Here is a 17,069-nt window from a genome sequence, read left to right on the forward strand (position 1 = left end):
GTGTGGCTAGACATGTCTAATTGAACGGGTGGGCTTTCAGTCGGGTTATTTTCAGGCCGTATACAATTTGGATCTGGTCATTTTCCGGGAAGATTGTCTCCAATTTTGTAGGTGATTTTAAAAAATATTTTTTCTTATCACCAAAATTTAAAAAAAACTCAGAATAAATTATGCAAAGAGGCATATATATTAGTATTAAGGCTTTAAAAAAGAAATATAAACTTAGAATAAAAAATTGTTAGTAATGTAGTGGCTTATAATCATAGCTTAATGATGTGAACTCGAAAAACCGACATGAATGAAAAAAACGGATCAATATGGTTATGCATGGGTTATGATTGAGTTTAGCTCATTTACTTTTAGGTTTTTCGGTTCAGATCATATTTAAATTACAAGACAACTTTTTCGAGTTATAACTTAATGGTTTTTGATTGAATTTTGAGACAATTTTAGCTCGGAATAAAATTTGACAGGGAACTAAGAACAAGTCAATATCAAATGAAACAATTTGGTCATAAAATCATCCTTATTTGCTGAGTTTGTGTCATGGGTGGCAAATAGCAATAAACTCTATTTTCATTTTAGTAAAATACTTCAACTTGGTGATAAAAGAGTGATCTAGTTTCAACTACTTTTGTTTACCTACTTCTGCAAATTATGTCATGAATTGGCTTCACATTCACTTATGAACTATATTGAGAATAATAAATTTGCCAAATGCTCGTTTAGTAAAGCATCGACTTTAGGTTTTCAAACTGATTTACGAATCTGCTCTTAGCTATTGTGCATTGTATATTATATGCTTGGACGCTACAATCCATCTATCATTTTTCGTAACTAACTTTGCGCCATTGCACCATAGAGATGACAAAATGGGCTGCAAGTTGGGTACTTTTTCTCATACTAGAACCACCTAAAATTTTAATATTGAATGCTTACTCACCATCTTTTGTGAGTAAAATATTTTTAGTCACACACACTCACGTGGTTATGCATTCACTATCCGTCACACCTTCACCCACCTTATTCCCATCTCATATTCGCTACTTACATGCACGCATTATACCTCTTACCATGCTCACAAATCACGATACCTTATATTAGGGATCGTTCAAGAGTTTGGACACGGATCTAGACCCATCAATTATTTTTAAATTTACATTCAATTCGGATTCAATGGATCTCAAAAAATAAGATCTTAACCTTTAAAAAAGGGACGGATTCAGGGTGGATTCAACTCGGTCATGTACATTTAAAATGAAATAGAGATTTAGAGATAAATAGAACTTTACCTTACGCTATGCAGAGTTGTGTCTCACGTATGTAACAAGCAACACTGAAGTGTCTCACAAAAACTCCCAAATGGGAAGTCCCAAAACTCGTCCACTACCAAAACCCAAATCAAATCTTTCACAACCCATTTTGATCCTTGCATTTTCAATTACTGGGATTGCATTCTTATTCCTCTTCTCATCTTTCATTTCTACAAGTGGGTTTTCTTCCCCTTCTACTAAAATCATCCCCCATGTCTTCAATCAACCTAAATCTAACTCCTTTCAACCAAATCAAAAGTTCTTGTATTGGGGTTATAGAATTGATTGCCCTGGAAAACATTGTGATACTTGTGCTGGTCTTGGTCACCAAGAATCTAGTCTTCGTTGTGCCCTTGAAGAGGCCTTATTCCTTGAAAGGTATAATCTTTTTTTTGCTTCAAAATTTTGGGTTGGATTTTTTTTTTTAGTAATATTGGGAATTCTTTTTACAGTTTTGGGTCTGGTTTAATTAAATTTAAGACCTTTTATACTGGTTGAAATGATTGCTTTCCTGTGTTTGAGATTGAGTTCTTTTTAGGTTTGTTTTGGTTTATTAAGGGATGTTATTTGATTGAATGTATGATATATTGGTTTAAGCATTGCTTTTGGGTTTTCATGTTTGGATTTTTCATTTCGGAGAGTAATTTTCATGTTTAAACTTTTTGTAATCTGAATCTGAACATATCCCATTTTACAGAAATGATTTTGAACAGTGATTGTGTTCATGTCTTGTCGTTGAGAATTATGTGCCTTGAAACAATCTATTTGTTATCAATGACAATGGTAATATTGCTTACATCCGACTCCCTCAAACTCCGCCTTAGTGGGAAGCTGCTTGATGGCATTGCTTCATTGTGGTATAACAGAATATGGTATATAAGTGTAGATTTTAGTTCTTTTAGGGATCTGTACTGAATATGTAGGCTCTCTGCTTGCTCTTGTAACGAAACGACTATTTGCTGTTCTCTAACCATAGTGCAAAAATACGGTTTTGGTCACGGTTACGGTAATGGTTGCGAAATAAATATCACGGTCAATACGTATAATTTCACGGTCAATGCAACCTATATTTTGGTCGCCACAAACTATAAAACCTTTACGGTATGGTCGGGATACAATTATGCGGCCTTGTTTTCGCACTATGTTTCTAACTGAGGGAACTCAATATATTTGATGATTTCTAGTATATATGTATTCGGTGCTTGTTTTGGTGTATCACCTATGATCAATCAAAAGTTCATGAATACTATCCATTTCCTTTTTTAAAGATGAGTAGTGTCTTATTTACACTTCACTTAAGGTACTTGTGATTACTTGTCACCTCTAATTCTAGTCTCGTTTTCTATTTTTTGATATTTTTGGGGGTATAAAACTTAATTTGCCTATTGAATTACGTCACAAATTATATTCCTGTAAATTTTTGTTGCAGGACTTTTGTGATGCCTGCTCGGATGTGCATTAACCCAATACATAACAAAAAAGGGATATTGCATCAAATGAGTAATGTGAGTACAGAGAAGGGGTAAGTTTCTGTCCTAAATAGCTCCAGATAGCATGATTTCTCCTACCCATGGAACTCGTTGTTTTCGACATTTTAGCTCTTTGACCCGCACATGCCTCCCTTACTTGATACTCACTGGCCACTGCAGCCAATCTTGAATGACGCAAATCTTAATCTTTTGTTAGTAATGTCTTCTAGGTGGATGGCTACCTCCTGTGCAATGGATTCTTTGTACGACTTGGACCTTATATCCCAGAAGATACCCGTGATTTTAGACAATTCAGAATTATGGCACCAAGTATTATCAACCACCATGAAGTTGGGTGCCAGAGGTGTGGCTCACGTGGAAGGGGTTAATCGGGTTGAGTTAAAGAAGAATTCTCAATATGCCAACCTCTTGCTTATTAATAGAACTGCAAGTCCTCTTGCATGGTAAACAATAATCCTCGTGGCTTAGGTGTTGCTGGCTTAGGTGTTGCTATAAGCGTTAATTGCTATTTTGCTATGAAATGTGTTTTGTTTGAAAACTTAGATACTCTTTCTTTTGTTACCTTTAGTTACCGGTAGCGCCTAAATTGACTTCAATATTACTTCTTGGACAATTTCAGGTTTGTGGAATGCAAGGATAGGCTAAATCATAGTGCTGTTATGCTGCCATACGATTTTCTTCCATCAATGGCAACTAAGAAACTTAGAGATGCTGCTGATATGGTATGTTTTTGTGTGTTCAGTTGTGCATTTTCCGTGACCTATCTAGGGTTTTGATGTGATGAAACAGGATATTGTCACTTATTGCTTTGGAGCAAAATTATTGTAAGTGTTGAATTTCAAATGTCGCTCCATCGTAATTCAAATCATAATCATAGCAATCTATCAGAAAATGGGGGACTTGTGCATCATTCTTCTTTTGGTATCGAGAGATCTTTTGTAAAATCATTTTTAGAGCTAGTCATTGATCTTGAGCATATGTAATCCTTGTAATTTGTGAAAATTGATTGTTACACTTAATTTGAAATTATTAGATAAAAGCGATGCTTGGTGACTATGATGCTATCCATGTCCGTCGGGGTGATATATTGAAAACAAGGAAAGATAGATTTGGTGTTGAAAGAAGCCGACATCCTCATGTTGAGAGGGATACAAGGCCAGAGTGTATTCTTCGAAGAATTGCGAAATGGATTCCACCTGGACGCACCCTTTTCATTGCATCGAATGAGAGGAAGCCTGGATATTTTTCACCCCTTGCGGCCAGGTATCCGTCTCTTAATATTTCTCCAACATAGGATATCATATAGATGTATATCAGAAATATTAATGGCCCGTTTGATAATCGGTACTGAAAGGTGGGAGTAGTAATGAAATGTTGGTGTAATTTTGGTAAGAATATCTCTTGATAAATTTAATGACCATATTTCTCCTTCAACAAGCTCATTTTCTTCACAAAATTCATTACAATGCATTACCACTGAACATGTGATATTAGGTGGTAATGAAAAATTGTGAACAAGAAAACTTTTTTATGATCAAGCTTTTATTACCATGGTAATGACATGATACATATCATGAAATTGACACTACAAATTATTCCCATTACCAACACTTAGCACCATTAACCAAAGGGGCCGTAAGTATTCTTGTTCTTAATCTCTACTATAATGATCGACCATATGGTTTATATCGATTTACATGTTGACATGAGTTTCATTCTTCAAATGTTAAGACTACTTTCCTGGCTAGATACATAGCATGACTACTGAACCATCATGGTTCCTATAACCACAGTTCTCAATCTGCGACCCTAGTAGCACTTGTGCTGATCTGCTAAATTCGGCAACTTTTATGCTAAATTCATGCTCGGGTTTGAAAATCTGTTGATTTCGAGGGGTTTTGGGCCTTTTGTTCCTCCTTGTAAATCTGTCAAATTAGGCTGTTTTATTCTTGCACAAATTTGCATTCTTGCTTTGCTACGGTGCAAATTCATAGGGGCTCATTAGGGCCCGGGGCAAAAGATTATTTATGGGCTTCTAAACTATTGTAAATAAAGTTCAAACCTTAGCACTAGTTGAAAACTAAACTTTTTGGGGGTCCTGGGTGTAGGCACGACTTGTACTTAGGGTCGGCCCTGTCAACACTCAACAGCATTGATATTCATTTTGCTATATGATATATGCAGGTACAAATTGGCATATTCATCAAACTACAGTAGAATCTTAGATCCTGTGATAGAGAATAACTACCAGTTGTTCATGATAGATAGGCTGATTATGATGGGAGCAAAAACTGTCATCAACACCTTCAAAACTGATGATTCAGATATGAGTTTAAGTGATGACCCAAAAAAAAATACCGGCGGATGGATGGAAGTTGTTCGTACCGAGAGTTGCTGAAGACTGAAGACATGAGAATCATGTTCATCAACTTATTGCTCTTGCAAGTCAAATACGACTGATTACTGTGCAGACGTTCACCCTACATGATATTGCATGACTTCATGCAACAACCGAAGGGGGAGACTTGTTGAGGGCCCCCTTAAGCTTCTTGCATAAATTTTAGAGGTTTCGGGGTGTTAGTATTGTGTTGCGATTGTATATTTTTTGCGCTTATTTTGACCGTTAACAAAGATCTTATGTGGGTGGATCGGGTTTAAATGTTGTCCCTTTGCCCATTGGCGATATTTTCTTCAAAGATGAGAAAATATCACATGATATCATGTAAATCTTATGATGTTGAGCAAAATGTTTCTTTGCTATCGGTGTGTTTTCTCCATCTCGTCTTCGTGTATATTCAATATATGGTGTACTTTTTTTAATAGGTAATACGGCAATCCTTTGAATGGGAAGTATAAATCGCAAAGGAGCTGAGGATCCTTTGCACATCCCTTGTTTCCATGAACTATATGTTCACTCATAAATCTAAGTAATGGTTGCTTAATTGTGGTGGTTCATGTAAGTAAGAAGTTTTGAATCGCAATAGAACAATTTCAAATGAATTGGTGAATAAATTTATTGGCAAACTAATTTGTAGCAAATTGGAAACCGCAAGAGTATAAGATTTGGTTTCTTTGAGAAAGGAGGAAAGATACTTTAATAGTTGTTGTGTTCGACGTAGCAGTTTAAGTAGATGTTAAATTTAATGAACCAAAACACAACTTTATTAAAAATGTCACTGTTCGATAAAGTATTAGTTGAAAAGTCATTTAGTGATATAAGTAATTGTTTTCAGAATATTATAATATGAAGAAGTCCAAAATCAAAAGTAGTACGATTTTCACTATATTTTCTTAATAGGTCTATAATTAAAAAAACTGCTACTAATTTTTTAATTATTAATTTACACAAATAATGTAACACCCGAATTTCCTCCCTTCCTTCACGATTTTGGTTTCGTTTAAGGGGTTGGAAATTCACCCCTTAAACGAAACCAAAATCGTGAAGGAAGGGAGGAAATTCGGGTGTTACAAATAATTAAATACTAAATATGTATAACTGTAAATTTATAATTATAGAGTTAAACGACTTAAAAAGCTAACAATTACCGACATATCTACTTTGCGCCAGTAAAGCATGGACACGCCACTCGACACACGTGTCGGACACGGACACGCGAAAATCCGTGTCCGACACGCCAAATAAAGTGTCCAATATTTTAATATTTTTCCGGACACGCGGACACGGCAAGGGCATGGAAGGGACACGACAAGGACACGTTTTTTTTAAAAAAAATAAAAAAATTGAAAACAGAGTACTGAACATGAGAACACTCGAATTCCCTCTCAATCTTGTTCTAATCTTTAATCTTAGTGTTAATCTTAACTTCTTAATCTTAGTGTGAAGCTTACATTCTGTTTTACGAGAAAGTGAAGCCTTGATGAAGGTACTTTTTTTTGGTTAAAAAATCTGTGTTCCGTTTCTTTCGCTTAGGGAGATGAGGAAATTTTATTTAAAGAGAGAAAACATAAATGGTAGTCGAAAGAGAATGAGATTGGGAATCAAGATGCCCATTTTTGGATTTGGTATGTATTGGTTGGGGATGGGGATTGGGATTGGGATGGGGACTCATCACTTTGAAGTTGAATGATCAGTTGATCACTGAATATAAGTTAATTGTATTACATATTTCACGAAATTGAATATTACAGACAGATGCAAAATCGTATTTATTTATTAATATTGATCAAATACGAGCCAAGTGAATTTTAGTTAGTCACAAGGCTCACAACTTTTGTGGATGAAATTACTTTTGTAGGGGAGGATGATGATGGATGTCGTATGGATGATGTGTGATGATCAAATTTAAATTTACCTATTTATTTGGTTTTCTTTGATTTGATTTGTATGACTATTTTTAAATACTCATGTTGTTTATTTGGTACTTATTTGAATTCTATGTGAGTTTTATGTTTTTAAAGTGTTTATTTACATATATCAAATGAAAGATTGTAACATTATTTTTAATTTGATATATTTATTATATTACCATTTTCGTGCCCCCGTGTCCGCCATTTTTAAGTTAGCGTTTTCCCGTACCCGTGTCGTGTCCGTGTCCGTGTTCGTTTTAGTGCAACTTAGCTTTGCGCTAGGGGTGTTAAAAACCGGATACCGGGTCGACCTGGTTTTTCGGATACTTAAAATTCTGATTCGGATCAGAAACCCGATACCCGGTTTTGTTAAAAACTTTTTTTTTTTCCTTATTTCTTTTAACATTTTTTTATATATAATTCAAATAGTAAATCTCTATAAACTAAAAGAATGGTGATGATTTGAAAGAGCAACACCTTGGCAACTACACAATCACCCTTTTAACTCCAAAGGGAAGACACAAAGATCAAATCCTCCATAGTTTGTACTTAATACTTTTTTGGTTTTTAATAGTTGCTATAAATTTATTTTCTAAACTTGATTATTGAAAGTTGTTCTATTATTGAAGTTCATTATTCTTCATTGGAGCTTAAAAGATACAAGTACTAAAAATAAAGAATTGCAACTCAGAAAACAGCTCGCCCAAGCCTATTCGCCACTAAGACCAAACCTGATTGACTATGCGAACCAATGATCCGGTCAAGCTCGGATAAATTTTCACGGAAGTGGAATTTCCAGAAAACGTGCATCAAGAATCAGTAAGCCATGGATGTCCGTTTTCATCATGATGCGATCTTAAAATCAGATAGCAGCAAAATCTGAGGAAATAAAAATTAACACAAGCGATTGATAGTGCTGCTCCTCTAAAATGGGTTGGATCATCTATAAAAAAGGCGCAAACATCTTATACATGACAGGAACTACACTTCTACATCAAAAAATAGCACGATTTTATTGGAATTAGATTGAAGAAGAAGATTCAAGAAGAAGCAAGATGAGTAGATGACGGCCAGCAAGAATGAAGACGGGATTTCCAAAGGCCCAAGATAAACTTAGGGTTTTGAAAATAAAATAAAATAAAATAAAAATCGGATACTGGCTTCCCGGTTTTCCGAAATTCGCGATCTGTATTCGATCCGAAAACCCGGTTTTAAAACCGCGTACCGGACCCGAATTATCCGAATTTGGTAGATCGGATAATTTACCCGGTTTTAAAAATCAGATACCGGTTATTCCGGGTTTTTAAACTGGATATTTTTTAACACCCATGCTTTGCGCCAAACACACTTAATATTGGACTCCTAGGCGTGTGTTTCAAAGGCAAACGTACGTGACCATCTCCATTTCTTAACTTCCCACCTCCATTAATGCCTTGATACTTGATTGTAGCTTGGTTTTACCTTCCCACCATTCATTCCCTATTCAAGGATTTTTTCAAGATATACTTCCTTATCCGTTTTTCATATTTCCCATGGCTAAATACGTATCTTACATCGTCTCTCCCCTACGCCAAAACCCTAATTTATATTTCAGATACACAACAATGTCAATTGAATCTCAACAACAAGAACTGATTACAAAAGTTGCTGAACAAGTTTCAAATATAATTCGGACCAAACCTAGATGGGAAAATACATTACAATCTCATTTTCCATCCTTCAATTTTTTTGACCCCAGGTTTTTTAACGAGGTACTCAAACTTCAAATCCATCCCTTTTTTTCTCTTCGTTTATTCAATTGGCTTGCATTAAATTCTGAATTTTCCCCTGATCCCATTTCTTGTAACTATTTATTTAATGCCCTTTTAAAATCTACGTCTTCTGTTGCTGCAAAATCGATTCTTGATTATTCTCCTCAATTAAACCCTGACCCAAAATGTTTAGAATCTTTAATTTGTTGTTTGTGTAGAGATGGTTTTGTTAATGAAACTGTTGATTTATTTGCAAAGTTGAGATCTCTGGGGTTTTCCCCATCAATTGAAACTTGGCATTGTGCTTTTTTAGTGGCAATTAAAATTAAGAGGACTGATATAGTTTGGGGTTTGTATAGTGAGATGATGAATTGTGGGGTTTCTCCTGATGTTAAGATTGCTGGGTATTTAATTCAAGCTTGTTGTATTGATAAAAACGTTGAAAGAGGGTACGAGCTTTTTAGACAAATTTGGGATGGTGGAGTTGCTCCTGATAGATTTGCTTTCACTAGATTGATTAGTGGGTTTTCGTTGGAGGGGCGATACGATAAGGTTTCGGAGCTTTTGCATTTAATGATAGAGAGGAATTGTATGCCTGATGTATATACTTATCAAGGAGTAGTTTATGGTCTTTGCAAGAATAAGAGAGTGGAAGAAGGGCTTAGGATTTTTAATGAACTTAAGGCTAGAGGGTATGCTCCAAATACGGTTATGTATACAACAATTATTCATGGACTTTGTAGGATGAAGAGGATTAATGAAGCTAGGATGTTGTGGTTGGAAATGAAAGAAAAGGGTTTGATTCCTAATGAGTATACTTATAACGTGCTTATTCATGCGTATTGTCGAATCTATGAAGTCGAGGAAGCTTTGAAGTTGAAAAACGAGATGTGTGATCAAGGTTTTAAGCTCAATACTATGCTTTATAATACCTTGATTGCGGGATTGTGTAAGAACAATAGGACCAAGGAAGCTTGTGAATCGTTTGAACAAATGCCTCGGGATAATGTTGCGCGTGATTTAGCCACATACAACTCGTTGATCCTTGGCCTTTGTAGAGAAGGAGAGTTGTCTAGGGGTCAGGTGCTCTTTGAAGAGCTATTAGCTGTGGGTTTGCATCCCTCGAATCAATCATATTCTCCATTTATTGAACAACTTTGTCGAATTGGAAAAACGCATCAAGCGTTAGAGCTTCTGACCGATATGATGAACAAGGGTGTCGAGCCTTCACAATACGACCTCGAGTGTATCATAGATGGATTGTGCAGGGAAAGATTACTGACTGAAGCGGTGCATTGGTTGTCTGAGATGCTGGATAGTAAGCGTATTCCAAGGTGGAGTCTCTGCATGATGCTAATTGAAAGCCTTGTGCAGGAAGATGAGCTCGACGCTGCTCTTGTTGTTCTTGACTTAATCGTACCGGTAGGCTTTAGGCTTGAGCTTAAGACAAGTTTATGTTGGTCTCTTGTTATCAAACTTTGTAGTTCTAATTCAAACCGTGTCGAAATGCTACTGCAAGATATCATATCCAATGGATAAGTTTCCTTGCTATTGAATGCATTTCATATTGATGTCCAATTGTTTATTTTACCCTTTGGTTAGATTTTTTTTAGACATGGTTGTCAATAAATTGCGCTACTACGCGAGACAATCAATTGTAAAATTCCAATTTTGTAATAACATTTTCGGCACAACTTTTAATTTTTCTGTTTTTTTTTTATTCAGCGTAGGCCAGAGAACCCTATACAAAGGGAAAGGTATTAGAATTTCGGATTATTGGGTGTTCAATAACAAGTGATACAACAATAAATTGGAAGATTAGGGCTTTGAGAATATGCAAAAACAAGTTGGTTGTAATTGTTTTTTTATTTTCTTTAATAAAATGATCAAATTTCATATAAATAAAAGTTCTAAAAATTTATTATTACCAATCATCTTAATTTATAACTCTTTTAAGTAGGAAGTACAAGTAATCAAATAAATCATTGACATAACAAATATAGAAAAACTGAAGTTGTGTCATGCACACAACCGATTTTTATATTTTGAGATTAGTACTTAACACACTTTTATTATTTTCATGTCTATTACAACAATGAAGAGATGTTGAAAGTCTAAAAGCTAGAATGATTTCCTTCCAATGAAGGTACGATTTACGAATTCGGGATGGAGTTAACTCCATCCCGCTTTTATTCTCTACAGATACTTGATAGCCTCAATCAGTAACAGAAACAAGTTTGTTCTTCCATATCAGTGTCAAAAAACTATTCGATCATGTACGCAGCCAGTTACCAGAATTGTTAACATATCAACATGGAGCTAATGACACGGATGCTCGACAACTCTACTGATTGCGGCCGAGGTGTTTCGGAGGCTAATTTGATGATTTAGTATCTGGTAAAACTGCTTCAAAACCGACTGCACACATGTGCTCTACTATTAATAGCATCATGCGGGATTATGCAAGAAAAAAGATATGTCGATTGTCAACCACGCCGATTTTCTAGTAGTATCTTTCATCGTATCACAAATGAACTTATTGCAGAACAGACACCAAAACGCCCTGCCTCAAAGGTTAGCTGCAAAAGCCACTGCAGGTCAACCACAGAAACATTTCCATGTTAATGAGCATCTCAATTTGAAAGAGAGATGGTAATAACTCGAAAATGCAAATAAATTGAAGGAGAGATAGTTGGTAATTAACTAGAAAATGTTAACAAGACACTCAACACTTCACCAAATTTCCAACAAAAACACAGGTTGGATTTGGATCGGGTTGGGTTTTTAGGATAGAGTAAAAAATTGATAGGTGTAACGAGAAATACATAGCTCATAGGCAAAAAGATAGTAGAGTAGGTGCAGAACAACAAGCTTAGCAATTGTATTTTGCTCTATTGTTTTTTATGTGGATGTTTTTGGGTTTTTCGACAGCAGTTCACGAACTTTTACCGTCAATTCATCTATCATTTGTCCATACCTTGAGCCTAACCATTCGGAAGAATCAAACCAAAAGTTTCAAAATATTTGGAGTTCCAACTTCTTTTACATTCCATTTTATTCCATTTAATTAATTCAATACCCTTTGTAATAAGAAATGTACATGATTTAATGAGTCATTTTAACAAAGTCCATTATAATCCGAAATCTTAAACTATAAATCTTTGTTTTATCAAGTAAGTGAAAAAGTTTCTAACAAAATGCAAAATTATGATACCCTGTTGATTATGAAGATCTATCCAGAATCTGAATCGAGATCAGTCAAGATTTTGGCCTAAAGAGATAGGTACAATGGACAAATAAATCAGTGGATATTAAAAATGACAGCAACACATTTAGCCTAAACACATTCATCATCATGACAAACCAGGGTCACATGATTTGCTGATTGACGTACGAATCGCGAATCGGAAATAGTAAATTATGGTGGGTTTTAGGCTATTTTTGAACCACTTTGAGCGAATCATGTTTTGCAACCAGTAAGACTCTAGGCTCAAAAATGGCTAAAATCACAAGTTCACATTGATAAAATAAAAGAAAATTAGCTCAAAATAATCCCAACTATCGCTCGTTGGCCATAAATAATCCCCACTATTGATTATTTTTAAATAATTCCAACTTTGACCTGAATTTGTTCAATACATACACTACAACTTGGTAACCTAGGATAACAAATTACCTCCATTTAAAAAAAAAAGAAAAATATAAATAAATAAATAAAGGAAAAAAAAAGTAAAAATACTTCTTCACACCCCAACCCTCCTCCTCCACCACCAACCGGCCACCCCACCACCAGCCAGCCTCCCACAGCCACGCCACCATCGAACACCGGCCTACAATCACCCATTCATTGGCCTGCAACCACCATCGAACACCAATAAAGGAAAAAAAAAAAAGAAAAAACCCTCACCACCAAGGCACCACCATCTTCATCGGCCTGCAACCACAACAGCACCCCATTCGACCACCATCTTCGTCGACCATCCTTCAAAGTGCATCACCACCAATTTCCGGCACCCACCTCCGATTGCACCACCATAGTCCCAATTGATTAGCCACCTCAAGCACCACCTCAATCCCAAAATCAATTGAAATTAATAAACCAAACCCACACCCATGTTCTTTTGGCTGCAAAACAGGTGGGGGTTGGGTTGATTTCGAGTGGTGGTGGAGATTTGGACTGTGAGGGATGTAAATGGTGGTGGTCGCGGTGGGGTGGTGGTGCCTGGGTGGTGAGGGTTTTTTCTTTTTTTTTTCCTTTATTGGTGTTCGAATGGTGGGAGAGGAGGGGGTTGTGGGAGGCTGTTGCTGGCGTGGCCGGTATTCGATGGTGGCGGCTATTGCTGGCGTGGCTGTGGGAGGCTAGCTGGTGGTGGGGTGGCCGGTTGGTGGTGGAGGATAATTGGAGTGTGAAGAAGTTTTTTTACCTTTTTTTTCCTTTATTTATTTTTTAATTTTTCTTTTTTTTTTTTAAATGGAGGTAACCTGCTATCCAAGGTTACCAAGTTGTAGTGTATGCCTTGTTGGGATTATTTAAAAATAATCGATAGTGGAGATTATTTATGGCCAATGAGCGATAGTTGCGATTATTTCAAGCTAATTTTCCTAAAATAAACAGGAAAAAAGAAACACATACCCCCAGCTGCCCTCTCATCATAAATCTCTATCTGCAATACTGAAAATCAAAGAGGTAGAATCTTGTCACTTGCCTTCATCTTGCATAACAGCAGCCTCATTCACCATCTTGGGTGGCACAGTTAACATCCCACGGCGTTCCATCATAACCAAATGAAGGAGCTTCATTCGAGCCTCATAAACAGGATTTGGATTGATCAATCGTCCCCTTTCGTAAGCTTCTCTCAGAAAAACCGTGTGCCTCTTCCCTTTTGTGGACAAATAAAATATCCCAGGGTAGTCCAGAAATAGGTCTCTAATATTCAAATCAATCCCAAACCACTTCCTAAAATGACTTATCTTCTCCACTTCCACCATCTTCTCCACAGTCAAACTCATGAATTCGTGAACAATGGCAACTGCTCGTTTCTCCAACGCCTGCATTCCAATTTTTGATCTTCTTTTGTCCCAAAATTCTTCATATGGACCAATATAAGGTAATTTCTGCCATTCTTTAACCTTTTGCTTAAAAGACTTCCGCAATCTCATACCTGGAGGAAATCCTTGCTTAAAGCTATATCGAATATCCATTCTATCAACCTTTGTATCCTCATTACAACACTCCAAAACTCGCCAATCCTCAACCGCAGCAGTAAAATGACCACTAGGGTAGCTAGGGATAAGTTTCAAAACATGGGTATTAGGCTCATTCCCATCACAAAGCGAAAACAGCTCCAAATTTCGGGCAATCACAGACTCCTCAAAATCATCAGGAAGACCTAACTCCCTCCACACCTTAAAGATTGCTCGTAATGGCAATGACTTAGATTTCGACATTGAAAGAATCCGAACTAAACGTTCTACAACTAATGGCAAAGACTCCTTAATAGCATCAGCCTCAAGCTGGGAAACTTCAAACACCTTATCAGTTAATTTACAAAAAGGGGTAGACTTTGTGGGATCATGGAATTTCACAAAAATGTGAGGGTATTTACGAAGAAACGACGGAGCGCCCCGATTAAGATGGAGCTTTTGGGAGAGCCTAGATAAGAAATCTATTGATACACAAGGTGGGGTTTTGTTAGGGTTTGCAAGAATCAGGTCATGAATTGCAATAACTTTAACAAGGTTCTTATAATGGTCCATATATTTCTCAAATGTTGGGTCTCTAGCCCTAGATGCAACATGATGTACAGAAGAAATTGATCTTATAATTGATGTAGATCCCCAAAAAGCAGCAATTCCAGGCTTAAACATGAATTTGAACAACCCAATTGCCATTTAGATAGAAAGCACAAATAAGTATAGAATACAATTTCTAGAACATGAACTGCAAGAAAATCAATAAAAGGGTAAGATTGAAACCCTAGGAAAATGCCAAAGCCCTATATCCCGATTCCCAACACAAATCTGAATTAATTATCAAAAGAACAGAACTTTGTTAAGAGATAGGGATTCAAATATAATGCAAATTTGCAACCCACTAAAAATACGATTGGCTGTAACTCAAAATCATCAACGCAACCCACTAAAAAGGCAAATTTAAATGGAAAATTGGAAAACGAGAGAATTGACAGTCATAGCCATCCAGTGGCGGATCCAGGGTTCAGAGTCCCCTGGGGCACCAACAAATGGACGAGAATTCGACAGAGGTTCATTTGTAAAATTAACAACTAAAATATTTTTTATTTCAACAAAAAGACTTGTAGAAGCGCAATGATCCCAAGAGAAAGCCAAAGTAATATAAACGGTAACGAAGGAACTACAATGGTTCAAATTTACATTGAAAACATAGTCCAACAGAATGAAATATAAAGTAACAAACAAACTACAATTGCTTTCGCCTAATTTTCATATTTTGGAATCTATGTACAGTAGCATCAATACTAACATTGAGAAACAAATTCTCTAAAAAGGTAACTAAACTATCATTCAACAATTACCTTTGAAACCATTGACAGAACATCATCTTAACAGTACTAGATAAACAGTGTTGTATGTTTATTGTTTTACTACAATTCAGCATTCTTGGAACTTCAACCAAATCTAAACCCATCATTTTTTTTGAAAGAAAAATCTAAACCCATCATTAGTCCTTAATCTTTCATACCTAACATAATAATTAAATTTATTTAACATAGCAAACAGTGATTTTTCCTACTTCAATGACCATACAAAAATTAACATTGAAAAATAAAAAGTTGAAACTTCCCTCAACCACGAACGTTGCATTGGGAAATAATTTACCCTTTATCATCTCATAAAACCAGTAAGAACATTCAAACACATTCACACATTACAAATATTTAATTATTCAAATAACAAAAAGAAAAACACTAACAAAATTCAAGAATCAAGATTAAGATTAAGATTAAAAAGTACAACATCAAGCCTAAACATTAAGATTAAAGATTAGAACATTAAGATTAAGAATGAGAGTAAAATACTTTTAAAAATCAAAATTTTGATTTTTAGGGTTTTTGTTAATGAATGTGAAATAGGAACCACCGAACCAGCCACTAGGCAGCCGCAGGCGGCAGGAGGGGACGGCAGGCGGCTGGCCGGAGGTTGCAGGCGGGCAGGCGGCAGGTGCAGAACATAGAACACATTAACAAATAACAAGTAACAAATATTCAAAAAGGATATACAAAAAAATCAAGAACAACATTTCAACTTTTCAAAATTCAAATTACAAACACATTAACAATTTAACATTAACAAATTTTCAATCACTCAAACAACATAAACAAAAAAAAAATCAAGAAACAACATTCTAACAAAATTCAAAAATCAAGATTTAAAAATAAATGTTAAAACAACAAGTCAACAAGATTAAGAATTTAAGATTAACACTAAGATTAAAGATTAGATCAAGATTAATATTACGATTTAGGATAAAGAGTGAGAGTACCTTAAACAAAATCAAAAATTTCGATTTTTAGGGATTAGGGTTTGTCAACCTTCGAGTTCGAGTGTTCGACTGTGTTCGATTCGAACAACCCACAGCAGCAGTGCAGCACCGAAAACGTCAAAGGCTCAAAGCACCAGGAAGCAGCGGCGGAAGGCGTCTGTGATGGAGCATCAGCCGGCGGTGGCGTGGTGCGGGAGTGCGGCAGCGACAGTGGAGGTGGAGGAAGAGTTGTGTAGAGTTTTTAGGGTTAGAGCGAAGGAGAGCTGAGAGCAAGAGAGGGAATTGAGTAAATGAGTAATACTAACAAGCCCCTGTTTTCGAATTTTTTTATTTTTTATTTTTTTATTTTTTAAAAAAATTCAGGTGGGGCACGTACCCGGGGGTGCCTGTACGTAGATCCGCCACTGGTTTGCAAGGTGGGGTTTTGTTATGGTTTGCAAGAATCAGGTCATGAATTGCAATAACTTTAACGAGGTTCTTATAATGGTCAATATATTTCTCAAATGTTGGGTCTCTAGCCCTAGATGCAACATGATGTATAGAAGAAATCGATCTTATAATTGATGTAGATCTCCAAAAAGTAGCAATTTCAGGCTTAAACATGAATTTGAACAAACAAATTGTCATTTAGATAGAAAGTACAAATAAGTATAGAATACAATTTCTAGAACATGAACTGCAATAA

General features: G+C 36.0%; 3 protein-coding genes across 6 annotated transcripts; 2 read left to right on the top strand and 1 right to left on the bottom strand.

The window, feature by feature from the left end:
• The first annotated feature begins 1,251 nt into the window (after positions 1–1,251).
• On the top strand, positions 1,252–5,580 carry LOC130827558 (uncharacterized). 2 transcript variants are annotated; one of them, XM_057693312.1, is made up of 6 exons: positions 1,252–1,691; positions 2,743–2,835; positions 3,013–3,246; positions 3,423–3,525; positions 3,837–4,066; positions 4,988–5,580. In XM_057693312.1, the coding sequence occupies exons 1-6, from the start codon at positions 1,363–1,365 to the stop codon at positions 5,199–5,201; spliced, it is 1,203 nt and encodes a 400-aa protein (XP_057549295.1). In that variant the 5' UTR covers positions 1,252–1,362; the 3' UTR covers positions 5,202–5,580. The 2 variants fall into 2 exon arrangements, with proteins under 2 accessions (XP_057549295.1, XP_057549304.1); XM_057693321.1 differs by having other exon boundaries at positions 1,283–1,691; positions 5,072–5,580.
• Positions 5,581–7,457: 1,877 nt separating this feature from the next.
• On the top strand, positions 7,458–10,586 carry LOC130827525 (pentatricopeptide repeat-containing protein At5g18950). Its single transcript, XM_057693267.1, has one exon. The coding sequence runs from the start codon at positions 8,644–8,646 to the stop codon at positions 10,399–10,401; it is 1,758 nt and encodes a 585-aa protein (XP_057549250.1). The 5' UTR covers positions 7,458–8,643; the 3' UTR covers positions 10,402–10,586.
• A 276-nt stretch (positions 10,587–10,862) lies between these two features.
• Positions 10,863–16,716, bottom strand: LOC130827543 (protein ROOT PRIMORDIUM DEFECTIVE 1). 3 transcript variants are annotated; one of them, XM_057693291.1, is made up of 3 exons: positions 16,434–16,716; positions 13,569–14,803; positions 10,863–11,453 (listed from the first exon to the last, which is right to left on the bottom strand). In XM_057693291.1, exons 2-3 carry the CDS (start codon positions 14,752–14,754, stop codon positions 11,431–11,433), a joined length of 1,209 nt encoding a protein of 402 aa, XP_057549274.1. In that variant the 5' UTR covers positions 14,755–14,803; positions 16,434–16,716; the 3' UTR covers positions 10,863–11,430. The 3 variants fall into 3 exon arrangements, with proteins under 3 accessions (XP_057549274.1, XP_057549282.1, XP_057549267.1); XM_057693299.1 differs by having other exon boundaries at positions 13,569–14,721; positions 16,385–16,715; XM_057693284.1 differs by having other exon boundaries at positions 16,385–16,715.
• Between the last annotated feature and the right edge of the window lie 353 nt (positions 16,717–17,069).

This window comes from Amaranthus tricolor, chromosome 1 (genome assembly GCF_026212465.1).
Source record: "Amaranthus tricolor cultivar Red isolate AtriRed21 chromosome 1, ASM2621246v1, whole genome shotgun sequence".
NCBI classification, from domain to species: Eukaryota; Viridiplantae; Streptophyta; class Magnoliopsida; order Caryophyllales; family Amaranthaceae; genus Amaranthus; species Amaranthus tricolor.

What these genes read in the sequence shown, in the direction of transcription:
- LOC130827558 (XM_057693312.1), top strand. Translation starts at nt 1,363, where the DNA reads ATGGGAAGTCCCAAAACTCGTCCACTACCAAAACCCAAATCAAATCTT. An exon ending in GAGGCCTTATTCCTTGAAAG is followed by an intron (nt 1,692 to 2,742) that starts GTATAATCTTTT and finishes TTTTTGTTGCAG; the next exon opens with GACTTTTGTGATGCCTGCTC. An exon ending in ACTGCAAGTCCTCTTGCATG is followed by an intron (nt 3,247 to 3,422) that starts GTAAACAATAAT and finishes GGACAATTTCAG; the next exon opens with GTTTGTGGAATGCAAGGATA.
- LOC130827525 (XM_057693267.1), top strand. Translation starts at nt 8,644, where the DNA reads ATGGCTAAATACGTATCTTACATCGTCTCTCCCCTACGCCAAAACCCT.
- LOC130827543 (XM_057693291.1), bottom strand. Translation starts at nt 14,754, where the DNA reads ATGGCAATTGGGTTGTTCAAATTCATGTTTAAGCCTGGAATTGCTGCT. An exon ending in TGCTGTTATGCAAGATGAAG is followed by an intron (nt 11,454 to 13,568) that starts GCAAGTGACAAG and finishes GTTGACCTGCAG; the next exon opens with TGGCTTTTGCAGCTAACCTT.